Source organism: Stegodyphus dumicola, chromosome 1 (genome assembly GCF_044657685.1).
Source record: "Stegodyphus dumicola isolate Sdum_Otavi_A_Nest chromosome 1, ASM4465768v1".
NCBI classification, from domain to species: domain Eukaryota; kingdom Metazoa; phylum Arthropoda; class Arachnida; order Araneae; family Eresidae; genus Stegodyphus; species Stegodyphus dumicola.
In genome coordinates, this window is record NC_140768.1 from 240670434 (window position 1) to 240694026 (window position 23593).

Here is a 23593-nt window from a genome sequence, read left to right on the forward strand (position 1 = left end):
GATTATAGATCATTCCGGATTATGGGTGTCCGAATTAACGACTTTTGACTGTACTTTCAACATGGAAATTTACACAGATCAGTAGCCAGATGGGCCATACAAGAAAGTCAACAGTTCTAGTGAAATAGCAAAGCGCATCTTAGCTCCATTATACAAATCTGGAGGAAACTTTACCGCAGACAATTGGTATACCGGTTATGAATTGGCCAATTTCTTACAGAAAATGATTTGATGAACCACAAGTAAAGATAAAAAATACTGGAGATGTTACATGTGCTCAAGGCAAAAAGTCGGAAAATCAAAAACTATATGTGTAACTTGTAACTTAAGTGTAAAAACAATATATCAAGAGCAATGTGAAATAGATGCTTCGTGTATAAACTGTAAAATATCTAATCTAATTCTTGAGCCATATTTATTTGAAAATTAATTATGTAACTCGTTGTTCATGTAATAATTCTGCATAATTTGAATTATAATTGCATTCACAAATAAAAAAACATTTCTCATAGACATCAATGATTCTTACTTATCTGGGGAAAAAAAAAAAAAAAATCTTTATTTGTTTTTAATTTTAAAATTAACATTATTTTAAGCTATTTTATATATTAAATGTTGCAATTAATATATAATGCATTCTTTTACTGAATTGTAATTATATGCTTAATTTGTATGTCATTTAATTACTTGGGGTGTGCTGATGCCCCATGTGCATTCTCGTGTTACATAGTACAGCGCGTGTCCTCCCGGGTTAAAATACCATTAAACTGAAAGTCCCCTTGAGAGGGAGAGTGGTAGGGAAGAGAAGTAAAAAAACCTTTGGATCCAATGCTCCAGGCTTTCTATGAAAATTAGAATGAAGTTGGGCAAACTCGTATGGTCACCAATAAGATTTCCAGGGCCTTAGCCAACAACATACACTTCCTCTTGGGCTGTGATAAATTTACAGATTTCTTCTGGTTTTTATTCAGATCAAAAGGATCTGTGATGATGGCAACATATTTGTTTAACTGAAGGAAATAAATTTTGTTTGGCATATTTTTAACTAATTTTCTAAATATTTAATATCTGTTTTATTCCTGTCACAAAACACATTGCTATTTACTTGTAAGCTTTGTGCCGAAGAATGTTGTTTATAACTACTGTGAAAGATCTATAAAAAAAATTTGATGTGGATTAAGACAGCGGTGGTCTGACATTTCCAGGATACGGGCTACTTCTAATTTTTTCCAGGTGTTGTAGTCCACCCAGTGTTGTAGGTGTGGTGAGTTAAAAAAATATTTATTATAACTTTATGATAAACACGGAGTATGTACTTACCTATCTAACCCTACTTAAAAACATATACTCTTTTAAAAGCAAAAAGCAAGATACAAACATAATAATAATAGCCACAACTATAATATTTTCAAATGATGCATTTCTCATCAAACAGTTCAAAATACATTAAAAAATAAGTCATTTTCATCTAAAGTTAGTTCTTGTAGTTATAGTTTGTAGAAGACTTAGTCTGCATACTATCTGCCAATCTTGAATATCTCAATATATAATTACTAACTGCTAATCTTGCACTGGATTCTAAGTGAGTTGTTTGCAAGACAGGAGCGATATGTTGTCTGAATTATATTCATCATTAGAAATGCAGATTCACATGGGTAGGTAGAGCCAAAGAACGATGTTAAATGAAATTCAACTTTTTTCAAATTAAGATACATTACTTCATCCATTAGATTCCAAAAATTATTCTTAGGTCTTGAACTACGTGCTTTTAAAATTATGTCATTTTAAAGAAGAAAAATTTTGTTTTCCTCAAGAGATTACAAGACTATATCATTTATATTTTCAGTTATTTCTTCCACATCAACATTGCCAAATGGGTAACACATGACTGTAACAATTGGTTCTAGTTTATTCTTCATCAAGTGGGAAGATATTAGCTTTGCCTTGTTTTTGAAAGTATTAACAAATCCAATCAATTCTACTATTGTATGATTTTTTCCTTTCAATTGTTCAATTCATTAAGATGGCTTGTTACATCAATAACAAAAGCTAAATCCATCAACCAAATGTCACCACCGAGTTCAACATAAGCTTTATCATTTGATTCCAAAATCTCTTTTACGTCTTCTAGTAGCTCCCTGAATATTTGTAAAAATATACTCTGATGGCGCGGCGCGCAATGAATTGGAAGTTGATCTGTCAGCACTATCCTTATCTTCAGAGCAGATGTTTTTATTTTATTTGGCTTGTAATTCCTTACTAAATGTAGTATTTCATCTCAATTTACTCCGTCTTTGATATGATTTAAATCATATTCCTCGACATTATAATTTGCTTCCGATAGTGAAGAAAGTGACACAGTGGTTATTGAAAACGAAAAAATTTTGATTGACAAATTATTTCGGTATTCTCGACACAGCAATTATAGGACTTGAACAGCGGAACTTTGTAACTGAAGAAGAAATTATGTCTGTTTATAGAATTAAAGAAAAAGTATTATCACATAAAACGGAGCAACTTAAACAACTTGTATTGAAAGAAATGTTTAATAAAGTAAACAAATAAATATTAAACTTTTTTTTTGTAAATTTTGATACCCTTTAGATCATAATTGCTCTTTATTTCATAAATTACGGTTTCATATTTTTAATTTTATAATTTCTGCATGCCATCTTACCAGATTTAAACTGATGATCTATAATCCGGAATCGCCGAAGTCCCGCGAATCCGGATTAAAGACTTTTGACTGTATCAAAGATGGAGTACATCGAGATGAAATACTACATTTAGTAAGGAATTATAAATCGAATAAAATAAAAACATCTGCCCTGAAGATAAGAATAGTGCTGACAGAGCAACGTGAAATTGATAAACAGATTTCGGAATGGTTAGAGAAACAAAGGATATGCCTTTATCCATTTTTTGCAGCAATTCCACTTTTTGTTTGATGGACATCGAAACATGCTTTCGCTTTGTAGATCGTTTGGCAGCTCCAGAATCGGAAATTCTTTTTGATATAATCGAAAGTTCAAGCTTCCTTTTTATAAAACTGCTATAACAGTCTGCAAAAAATAATAAGCCGGATCCAATTAGAAGATTAAGGAACAACACAATCTGCAACATTAACTGAAATAGATAATTAGATAATTTTAGCTTAGCTTATACCGTCCGTTCTTTAAACGCGCATGCATAAACGTATTATGCGCATGCGTAAACACATATGTGCATGCGTAAAGGTATTATGCTCAGAAAATTTGTAGCTTTGAGGTCCGGATTATAGATCATTCTGGATTAAAGACTTTTGACTATATAAATCTAATGCATATCCTAAGTCGCACTTTCGAGACATTAAAAACGCAAGTTGAATTTCATAGGTCGGCCCAGTAGAACAGGAGATATAGAACTGTCCCCCCTTTTTTTGTGCTGTGTACATGCATATTATTACATATTCTACTTTTCAATAGAGAAAGAATATTTGTTAAATTCTACTTTTCAACTATATATGTGTTCCAAAAGACAATCAATAAATCTAGTTACAAATGGGCTTTTGTTATAGCAGAAATTTTGTAGCGATTGCTTTGAGAAAGAATTCAAAGCATTGTTTCTTTAGCGATCTTGCTGCAAAATAATGTATTCCTGCAGAAATTTCACTTCTCTTTCTATTTCTTATATTATACAAAATCATATTAGCAAAAATTTTTAAATCTATGTAAAGACAAACATTAGTGACAAATTTCATATAAAAGCTATTGGAACTTAGATTACAACAAAAGGAATACGTGCGTAAATCATGACGTTGGAAACCGAATATCATCATGGGCATGGTTTCCTGGAAAATTGTTATGTGCATGGTTTGGTGTATTCTGAAGTTTAGGTGATTTCTACTAAGGTGGTTGCGATAATACATAAGTACCGAAATTCCAAGCCCCATTGGTGTACATTTATATTCGTGTGTTTAATGTGACTGTGGGCCAGTTTCCCTGAGAAAGTTTGCCTTGAAAGCATTGCTCATCTTAAGCACATAGTTCTTCAATGTGTTGTCATAAAATCGAAATTTAGTTAGCCATGTTCATTATTTTTAGAGTCATGTTCTTTACAAGGTAATAACTCATAATTAGTGCAGTTATAAGGCATGATAAACAGTACATTAAATATTTTTTTTTTTTGAATTAGAAACACAAAGAATTACTCATGTACCATAAAATAACTATATATTTAACTGTTATTAAACATATTAAAATGGCCTTTTCTAAACCATGCATTATTTCTTTTGATGCTGATCTTGTTTGATACATATGGCTGTGCCTTCAGAACCATTTTGATGATCTGTTGTCTACAGTTTCATTTTACTATCATAATCGTTTTATATTTTCTGAATATCATGGATACTCCAAAATGTGCAGAAATACAGATTTTACTTCATTCCCGTTTATTCTGCTGTGAACTATAAAAATGAGTGTGTTTTAAAATATTTTGATGGGAATTGCAGTTTTTTTCTGAGCAAATCACTGAGCTTTCTCTTATGTGGATGAAGTTAATTATGCAGATTAAAAAAGTAATAAATAAATAAAATATGAAAAGGTTCAGATTTTAACATTATGCAAAGGGTCTTTCTCTCTCTCTCTTTTTTTTTAAGAGCTTATATGCTTTTGCTAATATCAGACTTCATCAATCTGTTCTTGTAGACAAGTTCTTGTACATAATCCTGTTGACTGTTCTTTCTTTTACTATTCTGTCCTCCCATCTGATGAAAAATAAAAATTTTCATTGGTTGCTTTAAATGTTACAAAATTTCCAATTGCATAATATTCTGAAAAGTGATTCAAGCAAACTTGATCGGTATAATCGATTTGAAAGATCATTTTCCTTCTTGGATTAATTGACATTATGGCATATGTTTATTTTCAAAGTGATTTGATGAAAAGGCCGGGTTCAAGACTTTTATAACTGAAAAAGTTAATTAAATGGTTTAAAATTCCTTTATTCATGAAAATTCTGCTTTTCTGTTTCCTTGAAGTGGCAATATGAAATAACAAGTTTTTATTGATATGTTATAACTGTGATCAATAAAAAAATTTGATACACTAATATACACACATTTATAATGTGCATTTTTATGTGATGCTGAAATTGGATACAATGACAGAAATTATGTAAAAAGATTTTATACTGAAAGGTTTTACTAGTGAACTCTATTTTTCTTATTAAAGCTCCAGATTTAAGTATAGTATTTGTATAAAATAATTTAAAAGCTGGATTCAAGCTGAGCAATGTAACCATGAACATATCTTAAATAACTATGGTTCTATAGTTAGTACTGTGTTGTTAATAATATGTTACTTTTATTCTAAAGTACTAAACGTATGCCACATAATTTCTGTAATAGATTTTATGTATTTCATATAACTGTACTTGAATAAATACAAATTATTGCAATGTTTAAAATAAAAGCTGTTGCCATCAAATATTTGATTAATTAAACAGAAAACAGTTTCGTGTTAAATTAAAAATCTAAATCTAAAATATTGTATTTTAAATATGACTTTTGATATCTTTCTGTCTAATTATCTTCTTTTTTGCATTCTAAATTGAAAAACATGTCAGATGTATAAACTCACTATTCATTATTTCCTTATTACTCAAAACTTACCCCCAAGATTTGATTAGCAGAAATGTAAAATTTTATTTACCAGCGTCTTGCATGACTTTTATAAAAATCTGACATTTAATCTGTTTTCTCCTTTTTTTTTCTTTAATATATGAATTCAGCAGTTGAGACCATTTTGCCATGCTGTATGTTATTTTTACAGCTATGGCCAAGCCCCTCCTGGACTGATTAAAGAAGAAGAAGAGCATCCTGAGGACTGTATTCCAAATTTGCCTGAAAATAAGGAAGCCCGAGAATTTTTATCCAAAGCACCTACAAAAGGACTATGGATGCCTCTCGGCAAAGAAGTGAAAGTTATGAAATGTATGTATGTTATTACTTTTCTTACGGCTTAAAATTCTGTTTTAATTATGGAATCTGTAATTAAATTGTTATTGTATTTACTCAATGAAATCCCCTCCTCTTTTTCAGCTATATATTTGTTTTGAAATTTGGTATCATCTTATAATTGGGTCTTTTGATAAAAGGGAGAAATTTAATTATCATACTGTACAGAATAAATATGTTGTTTAAACACTAAATAAATGGTACTTACATATTATCCCATCAACCATGAAACTATTGCTAAGCAGCCTAGTTTAGCTGCAATTAGGATAAGCGTAATGCCACAACACTGTCATAACATCTGCACCATTATTTGACGTAACTCTAATTCATTCTAGATAAGCCATGTTTTATTTTTGTAAAAAAAAAAAAAAAAAAAAGAGGTTATAAATTATTTGTTATATCTGTATTTCTTCTTTCCATTTTGAAAAGAAAAATAAATAAGTTCGAGGGATGTAGAATCATGTTTGTGATTACACTGAAGCTCTTTACACCTAGTCCAGAGAATGAACATCTGCTGAACAGCTGAATGTGACTTAGAAAAAGTAATAGATTGGAACAATCACCTGTAGGAAGTTTATGCTCACATCCAACTTAACAAAGCTCTTGGTAAAATCTAAAATCAGGAAGCCTAGCAGAATAGCAGAAATCCACAAAAGTCTTTTTATGAAGTGTAAAAATAAGGCATGGATCAATTATTAAATAGAGAGACTTCAGTTCCTTTAAAAATGTGCAGGAGTGATTTTCACTTCTTTGGTGGCATCTTTGCCAGCTTTCATAGTTTGATGATAGCCAATTTTCACCTTTGATGGAATGATAGATAAGTGTCAAATAAACTATGTAAGTAATTATTATATGAGGCGTATTCGGAAACTAAGTACCGTTTTGAAAAAAAAAAAAAAAAAAAATAGTAAAATAATTTTTTCGAATCCAATTTTATTTTTACATGAAAATACATGTCTTAAACTATTTTTCAACATAGTTTCCGCCAATGATCAAACACTTGTCATAGCGGATGACCAGTTTTTGTATACCATAGTCAAAGAAACTTCCCGCCAGTTTTGATAACCCCGTTTTGATGCCACCAAGCTTGCGCTTCATGTGCAGGAACTGATGCTAAAGCAAAGTTTAAAGTTTGAAAAAAAATTAAACATTTAGCAGTAGTAGCAATAAAAGCTCCCTGAGATATCATGTTGTGCAGACAATTGAAGACAATAAAAGGTTTTGAACTTAACCAATTTATTAACAATATAATAAAGAATAAAAACACAGAAAATCAATTTCAACAATATCAGAGTCTTAGGAAAAATATAATATAACCATCATTCATCAAATAATATTTTTACCTGGTCTCCAAAACACTGGCATTCAATACAAACAAAAATGTCCTAAACATTAATTATGTGGCCTAAAAATGAAGTTGGCTACACATTCAAAACGTCCATGATCAATGGTTGAGAAAACACCTGAAAATTTAAATGAAGTTCTTGAAAGCACTTAAAACCGGCCTAATTCCGTTTGCACGAGGAATCGCCGCTCACGTATTTTTAAATGCCACCTTCATTGAAGAACATGGATGTCGCCGACGGCAGTCACTCACATGGTAGCCTCTGGAACCAAGGAACTTTATTCTGGAACAACCATCTTATGGATATGAACCAAGGAACTCATTCCGAAACAATCATCCTGCGGACAGGCACCAAGGAACTTTATTCAGGAACAGCCATCCCGCAAACAGGAACCAAGGAACTTTAATCACCAGACTGCATGCATCCTTCTGAAGGGGCTGGAAACCGCTCACTCAAGTGCCAGGAAAGCAGGAACTAGAAAGGTTGAGCCAGAGCGACGCGAGATGCTTATAGCAGAAGTAGGAATGACGTCATCTCACGGCAACCAATCAGCTTTTCAGATGACGTAACATCACGTTTCGTTTTTGCATCTCAATTAGGTTGAAACAGTCCGTTCTCAATGCAAACAGTGGCAGCAAGAAAAAGAAGTAGAAGTAACTACTATGTTACATTAAAATAAGAACCAAACTAAATAAACATCTCAAGGAGGAGAGATGATGCAGTAAAAGGTTTACAATAAGTTATATTTTCCAACAAATGCCCCCCACATCATCATCTCCGACCTGAAATAAAAACTGAATGCCAGTATCTTTACAAAATTCAAAACAAGAATAAATAAATATCACAGTTTCATTCAATTCAAAAATTTTTAAGAAAAAATTTTCCCTTTGGGAACATCTTATCCCATTATTCAAAAATTTTACCATAGCAAGAAAGTCCAACATATTACAAAACAATATAAAGACATATATATGATCACACACTCATTACTTTTACCCAGGGCCCTGGTCACTCATACAACATTATACACTATACAATTTTACATTTACCTAATATCCATCATAATATGACTTATAACATATTAGTTTCAAATAAACAAAACTCTTAATTTAAATACACACAAAAACAAATTTCATAAGAAAATTGTTCCACAAAATCTTATCAGGTTATGCTTAGTCAGCGGTTTTGTCATGGGATCAGCCAGATTATCTTTACTTGGGACATATTTTAAATAAAAAATTTCCCTGTTCAATAGATCATGAATGAAAAATAGCTTCACATCTATATGTTTTGTCCTTGAGTTTTCAATGGGTGATTTTGTAAAACATATAGCAGCCATGTTATCAGCAAACAATATTGGTTTCAAAACATAGTTACTTGCAATCTTAAACTGAATGCATTCATCCAAAATATTTCTAAACCAAACTAATTCTTTTGCTGATTCAGTCATGGAGATAAATTCAGCCTCCATAGTAGACAAACTCACTCCCCTTTCTTTAAATGTACGCCAAGATACAGGTGATTCTCCCAACAAAGCTATTTGTCCACCAATAGACACCACATCATCCCTGCTTGAAGCAAAATCTGAATCTGAATATATATTGAGCTTCAGTTCCTTGCATACCAGTTTAAGTTTGTGCTGTCTGGTATTGGAAACGTACCCTAAAAGTTTAAGTAATCCTTTCCAGTGAAACTTACCAGGATTGCTTTGGAACTGAGAAAATATATTAACAGCATAAGCTATATCCGGACGAGTACGATTGCAAAGAAACGAGAGACATCCCAAAACATTTCTATAAGGATAATTCATCATTTCAGTCGTTTCTTCTTGTGTACTGGGACTTTGAGACTGAGTATTTCACACCTTTAACATTGGAAGGGAAGTAATTTGTATTTTAAAAGACTTAAATCGATCAACTATGTCTTCTATATATAATTGCTGATGAAACACTATTGTTCTCATATTCAAACTCCACACCCAGAAGCTTTCTTGTTTTACCTAAAATTTTTAAATCAAAATGTGAACTCAGGACTTTTAATATCCTTTTGGCCTGAACTTCACTTTTCCCAAACACTACTATATCATCAACATAAACCAATAGAATGACAAAATCTTTAAAACGATAGACACAATTGCACCACTCAAACTTGATAAACCCTAGGTTACATAGTGTTCTATCCAACTCGTAGTACCATAATCGCCCACTCTGATGCAAACCATACAAGGCTCTATCTAAACGACACACAAAAGTTTCTTTATCTCGCTCTACAAAACCCTGAGGTAGGGACATATAAATTTCCTCTGATAAAGGAGCGTAGAGATAGGCACTTTTTACGTCGCATTGTATATTTGCCCATCCAAGGTGTGCAACTAAAAGGGAGAAAAGGAGCCTTATTACTAAAAAGTTGACTACAGGCGAGTAGGTTTCATCATAGGTATCGTATTTAATTTGTCGATAACCCTGAGCCACTAAACGAGCTTTAAAACAAACAATGTTTCCAAATTCGTCACGTTTAATGTTGAAAATCTACCTGCAACCTAATGGAGTCTTGTCTTTAGGAAGTGGAACAAGATGCCATACCTTATGCTTTCGCATGTTGGCCATTTCCTCTTCCATTGCCTCTATCCATTTAAGCTTTTCTGTGGATTTCATTGCCTGGTTATAAGTGTTTGGAATTGAAACCTCTAGTCAGCTATCTCGGGTATATGACGTTGAAGGAGTACCAGTTGGGTCGATTTCACCACTACAAGTGTTGCTTCCCTTGAAATCAAACAAGGTAGGATCATACTGAACATTATGTTCAGTGCAATACCTTTCTACATCATTTGGTGATCGTAGTCTTTGATTAGACCCCCTCTCAAAATAATACACATCCGTACGAGTGCCGTCTGGCCTTGGAACAGGTTTACGAAGCCAAGTTACTTGTCTCAATGTAGATTGAGGGTCAGTGCCAATTGTAGGAGAAGGTACATTGGTATCGGTTCTTTCTCTATTTCAGGAAAATATCTACCCTTTCTTAGGGTTTCTACTACCTTTTGCTCATTTCCAACCAAATCTTGTACCCTTTTGTTCGTACTCTGTACCCAATAAATCGGCCCTTCGTTGCCTTTGGATCAAGCTTAGAATTTCTTTTAGCCATCAATTTCACATATCAAGTTTCTATATTCAGGGCTTACATTCATATAAATTAACGATAATGCCAATCGACTTCTATTTTGATAGTCGGCAATAATTTCTTTTGTAATACCCTTAACATCATTTAAATCAGGACATTTTTCAATACCTTTGACCAAAAGCCATGCATTTTTTTCCCACATAGGCAATCATTCCAAATGCCTTAAGGTGACGTACTGATGGTTTCCGCTTAGTGTACAATTCGAATGGGGTTTTATCTTGGCCCTTATGACAAATTCTATTAAATGAATATGCAAAATACATTACTGCATCTGACCAAAATTCGGAACTCATTCCACTATCATGTAAGCTTGCACGTACATTGTTGAGAGCTGTCTGATTAAATCTCTCACAAACTCCATTCTGTTCTGGAGTATATACATCTGTAAATTCGTGCTTTACACCATTTTTATTACAATATGACCTGAATTGATCATTATCATATTCTCGCCCATTGTCAGTCCTAGAGTATCTCAACCTAAGGTTCAAAGATCTTTCCGCACGTGCTATATGCCTTTCAAATACTTCAAACACCTGACTTTTCTCCACAATGGGGTACACTACCACGTAACGAGAATATTCGTCAATAAAGGAAACGAAATAACGTTCACTATTCCTATCTGGAATGTTAATAGGTCCCCATACATCAGAAAAAACCCTTTCAAGCGGCCTCTTTACTTGAATACCTTCTAAGGGTCTATAGGAGATTCGTCTTTGCTTATTGATTTGGCAATGTTCACAAAACAAATTAGGTGAGTGCTTTAACACAGGAAGACCTCGAACTGAATGTCTCTTACTAGTCCTGACAATAGCACCATAATTTATATGACCAAACCGACCATGCCATAATTCACTATTATTATGCTGAACTGTGGATGCCTCAAATTTTACAGATTTGCCCCCCTTTTTGACTATTTTCGGGAATACATGATAGTTACTTCCTATCAACTTAGCTTTGTACAAAGTTTCATTTTCATCATCAGTAACTTTAATTTGCCCATTTTTACCATAAAATCTTGCTCCATTGATATCCACCCTAGGTCCAGATATTAAATTTTGTCTCAATTCAGGTGAGTATAACACATCTTTAAGCAAAATAACCATATCCCCAAATTTCATTTTAACAGTACCCTTCCCATGAATTGGAAAAGTTACCCCATCAATAGCTACTAGCATATTCTCATTTTTCACAGGAGGAAAAGTATCAAACAATTCACGATTTTTACAAAAATGATGAGATGCAGCCGTATCAAATATCCAACTATCATCATTTTCCTCCAAATTGTTAATATTAGCTTGAGCTAAAATGGGACTGAGCATGGGAATTATTTTTACCTTTACTCAACTTGGGTTTATTCTTACACTTAGGAGATGCTTTATTACTACTAGATACAGCTGAGGAAACAGAAGAAGCAGGTGAGGGTGATGTGGAAAAATTACCTCTCATTCTACAGTATTTTAGAATATGACCTAGACGGCCACATTTATAACACTTGAGCCCTTTAATCTGCTTAAATTTGTGTTCACAGTTAGTACTTTGGACTTCTATAGTCTTATTAGAATTTTCCTTATCTATCTCTCTGAAGTTAAGACGCGTTTCCTCTGCTAGTATTTCAAGTTCAACATTTTTAAATATGAACTTTTCATCTGGCCATCTCAAAGCATTCTGAACTACTTGATCAAATTTATCTGGAAGGAACCTAAGAAACTGGAAACATATATATATGTCTCTTACAGCCTGATCAATATTAGCTAATTGTTCAGTTATGCGTTTTAATCTAGAAGAAAAGAAACTAATACTTTCATTTGGCTTAATTTTACAATTTAAGAACTCTGAAAACAGGGACATATGTCTTGACCGATAATCTGGCTAGAAGTATTTGGCAAGCGTATTCCATGCCACTACTGGGTCATCAATTTCACATATCAAGTTTCTATATTCAGGGCTTACGTTCATATAAATTAACGATAATGCCAATCGACTTCTATTTTGATAGTCGGCAATAATTTCTTTTGTAATACCCTTAACATCATTTAAATCAGGACATTTTTCAATACCTTTGACCAAAAGCCATGCATTTTTTTCATTTAAAATAAATTTCATATCTTTGGACCATGTAAAGTAATTACATGCCTCAAGTTTAGCAATGTTATGCATGACACTAACAGTAGCCATATTTAAATTTTAACAAAAACCACCCCCCAATCTCTTAAGTCCTAAATTAACTTTAAACTTCAAAAGTCTGCACTAAAAATAACTCAGGGGCTGGTGGCCCATAACCAAAATGATGCTAAAGCAAAGTTTAAAGTTTGAAAAAAATTAATCATTTAGCAGTAGTAGCAATGTAAGCTCCCTGAGATATCATGTTCTGCAGACATTGAAGACGATAAAAGGTTTTGAACTTAACCAATTTATTAACAATATAATAAAGAATAAAAACACAGAAAATCAATTTCAACAATATCAGAGTCTTAGGAAAAATATAATATAACCATCATTCATCAAATAATATTTTTACCTGGTCTCCAAAACACTGGCATTCAATACAAACAAAAATGTCCTAAACATTAATTATGTGGCCTAAAAATGAAGTTGGCTACACATTCAAAACGTCCATGATCAATGGTTGAGAAAACACCTGAAAATTTAAATGAAGTTCTTGAAAGCACTTAAAACCGGCCTAATTCCGTTTGCACGAGGAATCGCCGCTCACATATTTTTAAATGCCGCCTTCATTGAAGAACATGGATGTCGCCCACGGCAGTCACTCACATGGTAGCCTCTGGAACCAAGGAACTTTATTCTGGAACAACCATCTTATGGATATGAACCAAGGAACTCATTCCGAAACAATCATCCCGCGGACAGGCACCAAGGAACTTTATTCAGGAACAGCCATCCCGCAAACAGGAACCAAGGAACTTTAATCACCGGACTGCATGCATCCTTCTGAAGGGGCTGGAAACCGCTCACTCAAGTGCCAGGAAAGCAGGAACTAGAAAGGTTGAGCCAGAGCGACGTGAGATGCTTATAGCAGAAGTAGGAATGACGTCATCTCACGGCAACCAATCAGCTATCGGCACGAATCTGCTTTTCAGATGACGTAACATCACGTTTCGTTTTTGCATCTCAATTAGGTTGAAACAGTCCGTTCTCAATGCAAACAGTGGCAGCAAGAAAAAGAAGTAGAAGTAACTACTATGTTACATTAAAATAAGAACCAAACTAAATAAACATCTCAAGGAAGAGATGATGCAGTAAAAGGTTTACAATACGTTATATTTTCCAACAAGTGATAGTCGGATGGCGCCAAGTCCGGGCTGTACGGCGGGTGATTGAACTGCTCCCAATGAAACTGTTGAATTAACGATTGAGTGACATCAGCAGTATGGGGCCGAGCATTGTCATGGAGCAACACAATCCCTTTACTGAGCATTCCTCTTCGTTTGGTTTGAATGGCACGCCTTAGTTTTGTTAAAGTCTCACAATATTGTGCCGCATTAATGGTTTCACATCTCGGAAGAAATTCAATAAGCAAAATGCCTTTCCTATCCCCGAAGACAGTGCACATGATCACAAATGCACATGATTTTTTTGTGATGACATTGTCACTTTGAACTTTTGTTTTTTCGGAGAATGAGTGTGTCTCCACTCCGTCGATTGTTGTTTCGATTCTGGTGTGAAATGACACACCCAAGTTTCATCACCTGTCACAATTTGGTTTAAAAAGTTTTCTCCCTCATCACTGTACCGCGTGAGAAATATCAGGGCATTACCAAGTCGCTTTGTTTTGTGAACATCAATGAGCATTTTTGGAACCCATCGGGAACACAGTTTGTGATAATTCAAGCGGTCAGACACAATTTCGAACAAAACAGTACGTGACATTTGTGGAAATGCCTCTGAAAGAGTTGTCATTGTGAAGCGTATGTTCTCATGAATTGCTTCATCAACTTTCCTTACGAAATCATCCTTACGAAATGAACAGAAGGCCGACCACTCCGAGCCTCGGCGTGGACATTTGTTCGACCTGCATTAAATATTATATTCTTACCCACTTTCTCACCATTCCATCACTTATCGCGTATTCACCGTAAACTTCTGTCACTTGATGATTAATTTCGGCCGGTTTAACATTCCTCGCGTTCAAAATTTAATCACGGCATGAATCTCACAGTCAGCGGGAGAACTAATTGTCTTAAACATTTTGAATGTGCACAGCAAACTGAAAACACAACATAGAGCAACCAAAATGGCGACAATTGAAAGTCAGTGAACAAGAAAGACTAGTGCGCATGCGCGGGACGCCTACCACAGCACTGCGACGGCGCTAGAATGAAACGGTACTTAGTTTCCGAATACGCTACGTATATATATATATATACAGATATAAAAATTAATCAATACAAAGTAAAAATCAGTTCTAAACCTAATCCAATTCTGCACTGAAACCAGCAACACGTGGTGGTAATAATGCAAAATAAATTAAATTAAATAATATGTTTAAAATTCATTTTGGAATAAACTGTATGCAAAAACCAAAAGCCATAAGTACAATTCCAAATTGCAAGAAAAGCACAATTTAGCTACAGTCAAATCATACCAAAACCAAAAATGAAAAAAGAAAATTTGCATTTTTGCCATGTTGTCATCAGGGGTTGTTGCAACAAAAGAAGTAAATAAATCAGCCTCTTTCTGAACTAACAAAGTCATAAATTAAACTTATTATATGCTGAAATCAAAACAATTTATCTGTATGGACTAAACATTAACTTTAATGGTACTACTCTTATATGCACCCTCAAGTTGCCAAATATGGCGATATGTGTTCTGCGCTGGTTTTTGGAATGATTGCGTGTTCTGTGATGGTTTTGGAGACGAGGTTGGTTTCTGTGGCAGTTATTTTTATGTAGAAACTTGGATTTTGCTGTAATGGTTTTAGTTGCTGATTGGTTCGTGTGGTCGGTGGTTTGAAATGGTTTATGATGCAATTAAAGATGTGCTGGCAAAATTTTAGTCACGTGCCTGGTACAACTATTTTTCGGATGGCTGGAAATTCTACAAGGATTTAGGAGAAGAAGGTTTTTGAACATTTATTTTTGAATGATAATATCAATTTTGTGGATAGTGAGTCTGGCTGTCATATAAATATGATAGAGATTACATGGCGGCATGTTAAAGCTACGTTGCCTGCTTATAATTGGAAATGTGATTTTGAGTTTTATTTGCTGGTTTATATGTTTTTCCATTGCTATTCTGAAATGGGAGAAGGTTCAACAAATTTGTGGTGAAATTGTTTTGGTGATATTTCTGCTGTTCGAAGAAGCATTCATTCGTGGTAAGTGCATTTTCTTTTATTGTTGTTCTTATTTTGTAGAATGTTATGTTCATTGTTTTTTTAGTATGAAGTTCTGTCATTATTGTTGTTTTTTGAATTGTTTGTAATTTATTTTAGTTTATTTTGTTGATTAGTGTGCAATGCCTAGATTGTGCAATTCATAGATTTTTTATCAAGTTTAAACAGAATGCTGTGTACATAGTATTATTTGAAATTTATTGTCGTTATGTTAATTTATTTAAGCAAGGTGTGCGTAGTTCGTAGATTCCTTTGCTGCATAGATTTTGCAATTCTGTGATTTTTTTAAAGTTAAAACAGATTTCTGTGCACATGGATTCTTGTCAAATATTTTTAGTTAGAAACTTTACATTGTTGCTATCTAAATTTTTTTTTTTTTTTTTTTTTTTTTTTATTTTGGATTTTTAGCTTAAATTGTGTGTTCAAAATGTGCTTTTTGCACCTTCGAAATTCGCTTTTTTGGAGACATTTTAGGCTTAAAGTTCGAAATGTAGCAAAAAATTTAGGTAGTAATATTGCAACGCGGAGTTTCTCACCAAAAATATTTGGCGGGAAATCTGTCACCAAGTGAGGGCATACATGAGAGTAGTTGAGTAGTTCCAATTCAATTTACAGCATAAACTTACCAGCAATTTTTAAATTTGCAAGTTTTCAGAACTAAAATCATTAGAAGTGGCCAAGGCAGTGGAGAAAGTACAAAAGCTACTGCTTTGTCTTCTGACTTATTTAATAACATTACCAGAGTTGCCAACTCTCCCGATTTAGGCGGGAGACTCCCGATTTTCGACCGCTCTCCAGCCAACCCGATTTACAATATATTTCTCCCGACTTTTTCTTATTCTTAATATTTCTCACGATTTTTATGCAACTTGGCTTAATACTTTGTTATATGAATAAAAAAAGTGCTTTTGGACGTCTGAAAGCAATTGAATTTTCTCTACATTATATCTAAAACAAAACCTTGCGAATCAGATAGCTTCTGCTTTGTGAGTGAGAGCATTATACATATCCAGAAACGTCATTCTCCATTTCTCCAATAGGCTTCGAGCTCCACTGCGTGTCAGCTGGCATATATTAGCCAATGAGGACAAAGCAAGTTGTTATTTGGACGTTCTTTTTAGTTATTTCGTTCATTTTGTCCTGAGTTGTGTGAGTACACGTGGCTTAGGAAAATAGTTTTAGAAATTATCATCTTTTGTTACGTCTGCGAGAAAGGTGAAATACTCGTGTACGTTTCAAAAATCGTACACAGTTGACTTTCCTTCCATTATTTCCTCAAGGAAATGTAATAAATTTGCGATGTGTACCGCCTGTCGTTGCGATTTTTCGATTTCGTATGTTGGAAGGGCGGATGTTCTCAAACATGTGCGTACACAAAAACACAAGGATAACATGAGTTGTTTTGAAAAAAATGAAAAATTAAATTTTTCTTCGGAAACAAAGGACCAAAAAGTTATTAATGCAGAATGTCTGTTCTCTGCCTTTTTACTGGAGCACAACCTGCTACTGAATGCATCGGATCACGCTGCAGCTTTATTTAGAAAAATGTTTCCCGATAGAAAAATCGCCAAGAAATACTCAAGGTGCAAGAATCAAAACAGGTGCAATTGTTAAAGAAATGGGTTTGAAAAATAAATCTTCAGTTATTGATTGCATTAAAACAGCTCCGGTCTGCCTCTCTACTGATGGAAGCAATAATACCGATTCAAAACTGTATCCAATTGTTGTTTCTTTTTTTGATCCAGAGTCTTCAGAAATTGAGTGCAGTTTACTTTATGTTCCCACTTTATAAGGACATTTGACAGGCTTTAATATAGCACAGCTAATTATTAAAACTTTAAAAGAAAACTGCAGGCACTCTGGATAATTGCTTAGCACTTGGTGCCGATAATGCACCAGTATTGGTAGGCTTGGAAGGCTGGTGTTGCAGGCATCTTAAGAAAGGAAAATTCAGATTATGAGGTGCACCTGTCACCTCTTAAATTTAGCAGCTGAAAAAGGGGCAACTTCTTTACCAATAAATGTGGATGAACACATTGTTGATATTTATTATTATCTTGAAAGGAGTTCTAAAAGGAAGGAAAAATTAAAACAGTTCCAACAGCTGCATAACAGCAGTTTACAATTAGAAAACTTGGATGAAGTTATAAAATCAGCTTCGATTGACACCCATTGGAGTTTAATTGCAAAACTGAAAGGTGCTGATGGAATTTTAAAGTATAGTGAACTGTCTAGAATTGTGTTGGTCATCTTGACAGTTCCCTATAGTAATGCAGAGTGTGAGAGGATCCTCAGTGTTGTTGTGAAAACGAGGACTAAATTTAGGTCTAATATTAGAGATGGCACATTAGAAAAACTTTTATCAGCGAAAGCAGGCCTACGTGGCAATTGCTGTGAACACAATGATAAAGTTTCTTTCTTAAAGAAAGCAAAATCTGCCACTGTTTATAACATTTGTACGAAAACTGATTAAAGAGTCTTTTTTTTTTTTTTTTTTCTTAAACGATGCGTATAGTAAAAATTTTTTTATGTGTAAGGTATTTTGTGTTGCTTGCATTTAAGAATTAGTTACTACTTAAAGTTCATTCATTATTAAAAACTATATTTTTATCATTTAAAAAGTCTTTTTAACATTGTGAAAAATCTCCTGATTTCTTAAAAAAATCTCCTGATTTTTGAGTGTCATAGGTTGGCAAGTATGCATTACTAATGCATGCAGTAGCAATAACTTAGTTAAAGAAATTAAAATGTTACCTTTGTATTAAAAATAAAGAACTACTAGTAGTTGACAATTTTTTAAATAAGTATTTTTATTTTAATCCTCTATTTATAAGATTTTCACTAACCTGGCTATGATCTCATTAACTGCATACTTGCTCATTACATCGATATATTTTTTATGACAAGATCCCATAACTTTGAAAGTAATTTTCTACTTGCTGTTCTATAGAAGGCAGGTCCCAAATTTTAATAATTTTTTTTTTCAAAATGTGAGAACAAAAAATTACCAAAGACAGTTAATTGGTTTTATTCATAAAAGTAAAACATGGCTTATTGAGAATCAATCTGGCTTACATCAAACAAAAGCACTGATGTCATGAGTTTGGTGGTCGTGTGCTTAATGCATGATATAATTAAAGAAAATAAGAGTAGACAATCTCCTATAACAAAAGAATATATTAAGTACTAAATTACAATTTAAATTACATTGCAGAGATCAACGCTGAGCTCGGAACACAGTTCATGCTACTGTCGCGTACAGTTGTCTTGCGAGAAGTCTGAGTGAGTAATGACGTCGCTTGCTGCTCCGATTAAGAACTGGATTTTACACGTGGCGCCATCTCATGAATAGAAGTTGAAGTATCTGTCGGAACGCCACAGTACTCCCCCCCAAGTACCATCGGTACGTTATAAGTACTTTGGGTTAAATTTAACCTTTCTTCCAGACCTGGTAGTTTTAGGTTGCTCTTTAACGGGATGTAAGCTTTCTTCCGGGAGTGATGTTGATGAGGAAGTTGTTGGATCTTGCATTAGAAATGCTGGTTTAAGACGATCGATTCCAATCACTGATTGTTTGCCATTGCAGATGATGGTGAAATGTTTCGGTGTTCGTTTGACAACTTTGAATGGACCATCATATGAAGGTGTTAAAGTTGGCTTAATTTCATCGTTGCGCACGAATACGTGCGAAGATGTCTCAAGCGCAGGATGTACAAAATAGCTTGGCTGGTTATGCGAAGATGCTGGGGTTGGCGAGATATTGCTCATGGTCTCATATAAACGTTGAAGGAATGTTGGAGGGTCGATAACTGGAGTAGATTCTGGGTGAAAGAATTCACCTGGCAGACGGAGGGTTGCACCATATAACATTTCAGCACAAGTGCTACCAATGTCTTCTTTGAATGCTGTGCGAAGACCAAGCAAGACTAGGGGTAAGGCTTCTGTCCAGTGTGTGCTACTGTGGCACTTCAGACCTTGTTTGAGAGATCGGTGAAAGCGTTCCACTATCCCATTTCCAGATGGATGGTATGGTGTTGTGCGAATATGGCGAATGCCAAGAAGAGAGGTGAGGGATGCGAACAAGTGACATTGAAATTGTCGGCCTTGGTCAGTAGTGATGGTGGTAGGCATGCCAAATCTTGAAAGCCACTGGGAGATGAATGCTCGAGCTACAGTTTCAGCGGATATATTTTCAATAGGAATGGCTTCAGGCCATCTTGTGTACCGATCAATACAAGTGAGGAGGTAAGTGTAACCATTTGAAGGAGGCAATGGGCCAACCAAGTCTAAGTGCACATGATCAAAGCGTCTTGCTGGAAGGTTAAATTGTTGAATTGGGCTGTGAGTGTGACGGGATACTTTACACTGTTGACATCTAATACATGAACGAGTCCATTCTGTGATATCTTGATTCATTGCTGGCCAGACAAATCTGTCTGCGATCAGCTTTTTGGTGGCACGAATTCCAGGATGTGCCAAATTGTGCAAGGCATTAAACACTTCGCGTCTAAAATTGACAGGAATATAGGTATTCTATTGTTCTTTATGTCACAGTAAATTTTAAGCGTTGGATCAATGTGCAGCGGTTGTAACTGAAGGGAGGTTTGTGGATTTGAGATTAGGTTCTTGAGTTCCTCATCATGCAATTGAGCTTTTGCAATTTCAGAGAAATCTGGGGTAGTGAGGTTGATATTGTTTACCCGAGACAAGGCATCAGCGACACAATTATTAGTACTAGAGACATATCTGATATCTGTACTAAACTGGGTGATGAAATCCAGATGTCGAAGCTGACGAGCAGAACATGAGTCAGAGTTTTTCCTAAAAGAGAAGGTTAATGGTCGATGATCGGTGAAAATGATGAAGTCGTGTCCTTCCAAGTTGTGCCGGAAGTATTTAACAGCACAGTACACAGCAAGTAGCTCCCTGTCATATGTGCTGTATTTCCTTTCTGCAGTAGTAAGTTTTCTGGAGAAGAATGCCATTGGGGAAAGTCCTTTAGTGGTATGGGCTTGAAGCACTGCTCCTATGGCCGTGTCAGATGCATTTACCATTATAGAGAGTTGATCACTAGGTGAGTGATAAGAAAGTGTGGCTGCATTTGCCAGATAGTGTTTGCATTGCACGAATGCTGCAGATGCAGATTCAGTCCAAGGGACAGCTCGTTGATCGTTTTTTTTTGCTATTCTTCAGAAACTCATGTAGGCAGGCTTGTGTTTTTGCGGCATTTGGCAGAAAGTGTCGGTAGAAATTTAACATTGCTAGGAAACGCTTCAGTTCAGAGATGGTTTTGGGCTGAGGTAGGTCGTTAATTGCTTTGACTCTTTACGGTAAAGGTTTGACTCCATTCTGGGTGATAAGACATCCAAGAAAGGAAACTGAGGGTTGACCAAGTACACATTTGGATGGATTTAGTTTTAATCCATGATCTTTAAGACGAGTGAAAATCTGACGCAGATGTTGAAAATGTTCTTCCGCATCTGTAGATGCAACCAGGATATCATCAAAATATGGGATGCAGAAATCGAGGCCAGACAGTACTTGGTGTATGAAACGCTGAAATGTTTAGCCAGCATTGCGAAGGCCAAATGGCATCTATAAGTACTCAAACAGACCAAATGGTGTAGTCACTGCGGTCTTGGGCACATCTTCAGCATGCACTGGGATCTGATGATATGCTCTGGCAAGATCGAGGGTAGAAAATATGTTTGTTCCATGAAAAAGATGGCTACAGTCTTGGATATGTGGGACTGGATATCTGTCAGGGACTGTGATGGCATTAAGTCGACGATACTCTCCACAAGGCCGCCAGTCACCATTAGACTTTTTAACCATGTGAAGTGGACTGGCCCATGGACTTTTAGATGGGCGAATGGTTCCCTGTGCTAGCATGAATTCAAATTCTTTGCGAGCAGCTTTTAGCATCTCTGGAGAAAGACGACGAGGCTTGGAAAATACAGGTGGGCCATGTGTTTCAATGTGATGATACACTTCTGGCTGATGAGTATGCTGCCCTGATTTGGATGGGTTTAAAATGTCAGGGAATTCTGCTAATAACCGATGAAACCGTGTGCTGCCCGATAAAACACTTATGTTGGTAGGTACGTTTGATATGTGAGAAGCTTGGCCCTGTGATGTCAGCTGAGTTGTAGCATCAATTAAGCAATTATTCTTGACATCCACTAGAAGGTGGAAATGTGTCAAGAAGTCGACACCAATAATTGCTTGAGTTACATCCGCAATAATAAAAGGCCAGTTGAAAGTCCGGCGCAAGTTTAAATCAAGTGTCAATAGTTTGGTGCCGTAGGTTGCAATTTGGGTACCATTGGCTGCATACAGTACAAGTTTATTAAGTTGGTGAGCATTTGATTTAGTTCTCGGGAGCACTGATATGTCAGCTTCAGTATCTACTAGAAAACGTAACTGAGTTGAACGATCAGCCAGTACTATTCTGTCTGTGTGGCGGACATTCTGTTGGCCAGCAGAAGACCGCCCATTTAGTTTCCCGCTTGTTCAAAAGTGCATGGAGGGGCACACTTGCGAGCTTGAGAGCCAAAATTCATATGATAAAAACATATGCCACTTGTGGGTTCTTTGTACTGCGTTCGAGTATTGTGACGAGATTGACTCCTGCTTCGGGCACGAAATTTATTATGTGAGCCCTGATTTGATCGATTGTATCTCCATGAAGCATGAAGACTTGTAGAGAGTTCAGATACTTTTTTGGTCAATTCAGCCACTTGTTGTTCGAGGGATGAACTGGAAGGTGCAGCATTAGCAGCACTGACATAAGCTGGAGAAACAAGTTCATTAATTTTGTCAGCCATTGCTGCTAAATGGGTTAGATCTTCATTGGAAGCAGCAAGAGTTATTTGTATGTTATTAGGGAGACGCGAAAGCCATAGTGACTTCAACAAGTCGTCACTAAAATGGCTTCCTGCCAGATCACGCATTCATGACAGCAAGTATGAAGGTCGCTGATCTCCAAGTTCAAGTCCTTGTAGTAAAGTACGTATTTTTGAAGATTCACTTTCGGAATAGATTTCAATGAGCCGCTGTTTCAGTTTGGAGTATTTATCACAATCAGGTGGTTTGAGAATTAAGTCATGCACTGAATTCAGAATATCAGACTCAATTGCTGCAACTACATGGTTGAATTTTGTAGAATCCTCACTAATGCGAGCGATAGAAAATTGTGCTTCAATCTGAGCGAACCACAATGAAGGATTATTTTTCCAGAAAGGCGGTGGCTTCACTGCAGCGCATGTGATTTGGGGCTCTGGTGGAATATCGTTGGGCATACTGATAGATAATTTTCACTTTAATTAATAAACACTTAACAGCACAAATATTGTAGCAAGATGATACACTATTGATATTTTGCCATAACAATAAATATTTTAACCATGCATAAAAAATTTACATAACGATACACACACAAATAATATTTTACCGAAATGCATTTGAAAAGAAACCCCTATTTGAGAAAAAAAATGATGCATTCATTTTGTATTGCGCACACACAAAATCACCACTTCACACTGCTAAGGCACTTTCAAAGGAAAAAGGAAATCACTCCTGTAGCACATGGGAAAAAAAATTCACTACTTTCGAACACTGAGGGAAGAATTTTGCCATAGCACGTTGCAGAAAAATTACTGATGTAGCACATTTAGCAAAAATCACTATTGTATCACATTTGTCACAAAAGTTGAATGA

At 35.2% G+C, this 23593-nt stretch overlaps 1 protein-coding gene across 1 annotated transcript in view; it reads left to right on the forward strand.

Annotated features, from left to right (window-relative positions):
* Positions 1-23593, forward strand: part of LOC118197563 (retinitis pigmentosa 9 protein-like) — an 81920-nt gene that overhangs the window by 25958 nt on the left and 32369 nt on the right. The window contains exon 2 of the mRNA XM_085826794.1: positions 5811-5971. Coding sequence (XP_085682920.1) covers positions 5811-5971 — 161 coding nt within the window. The remainder of the gene's footprint in view (positions 1-5810; positions 5972-23593) is intronic.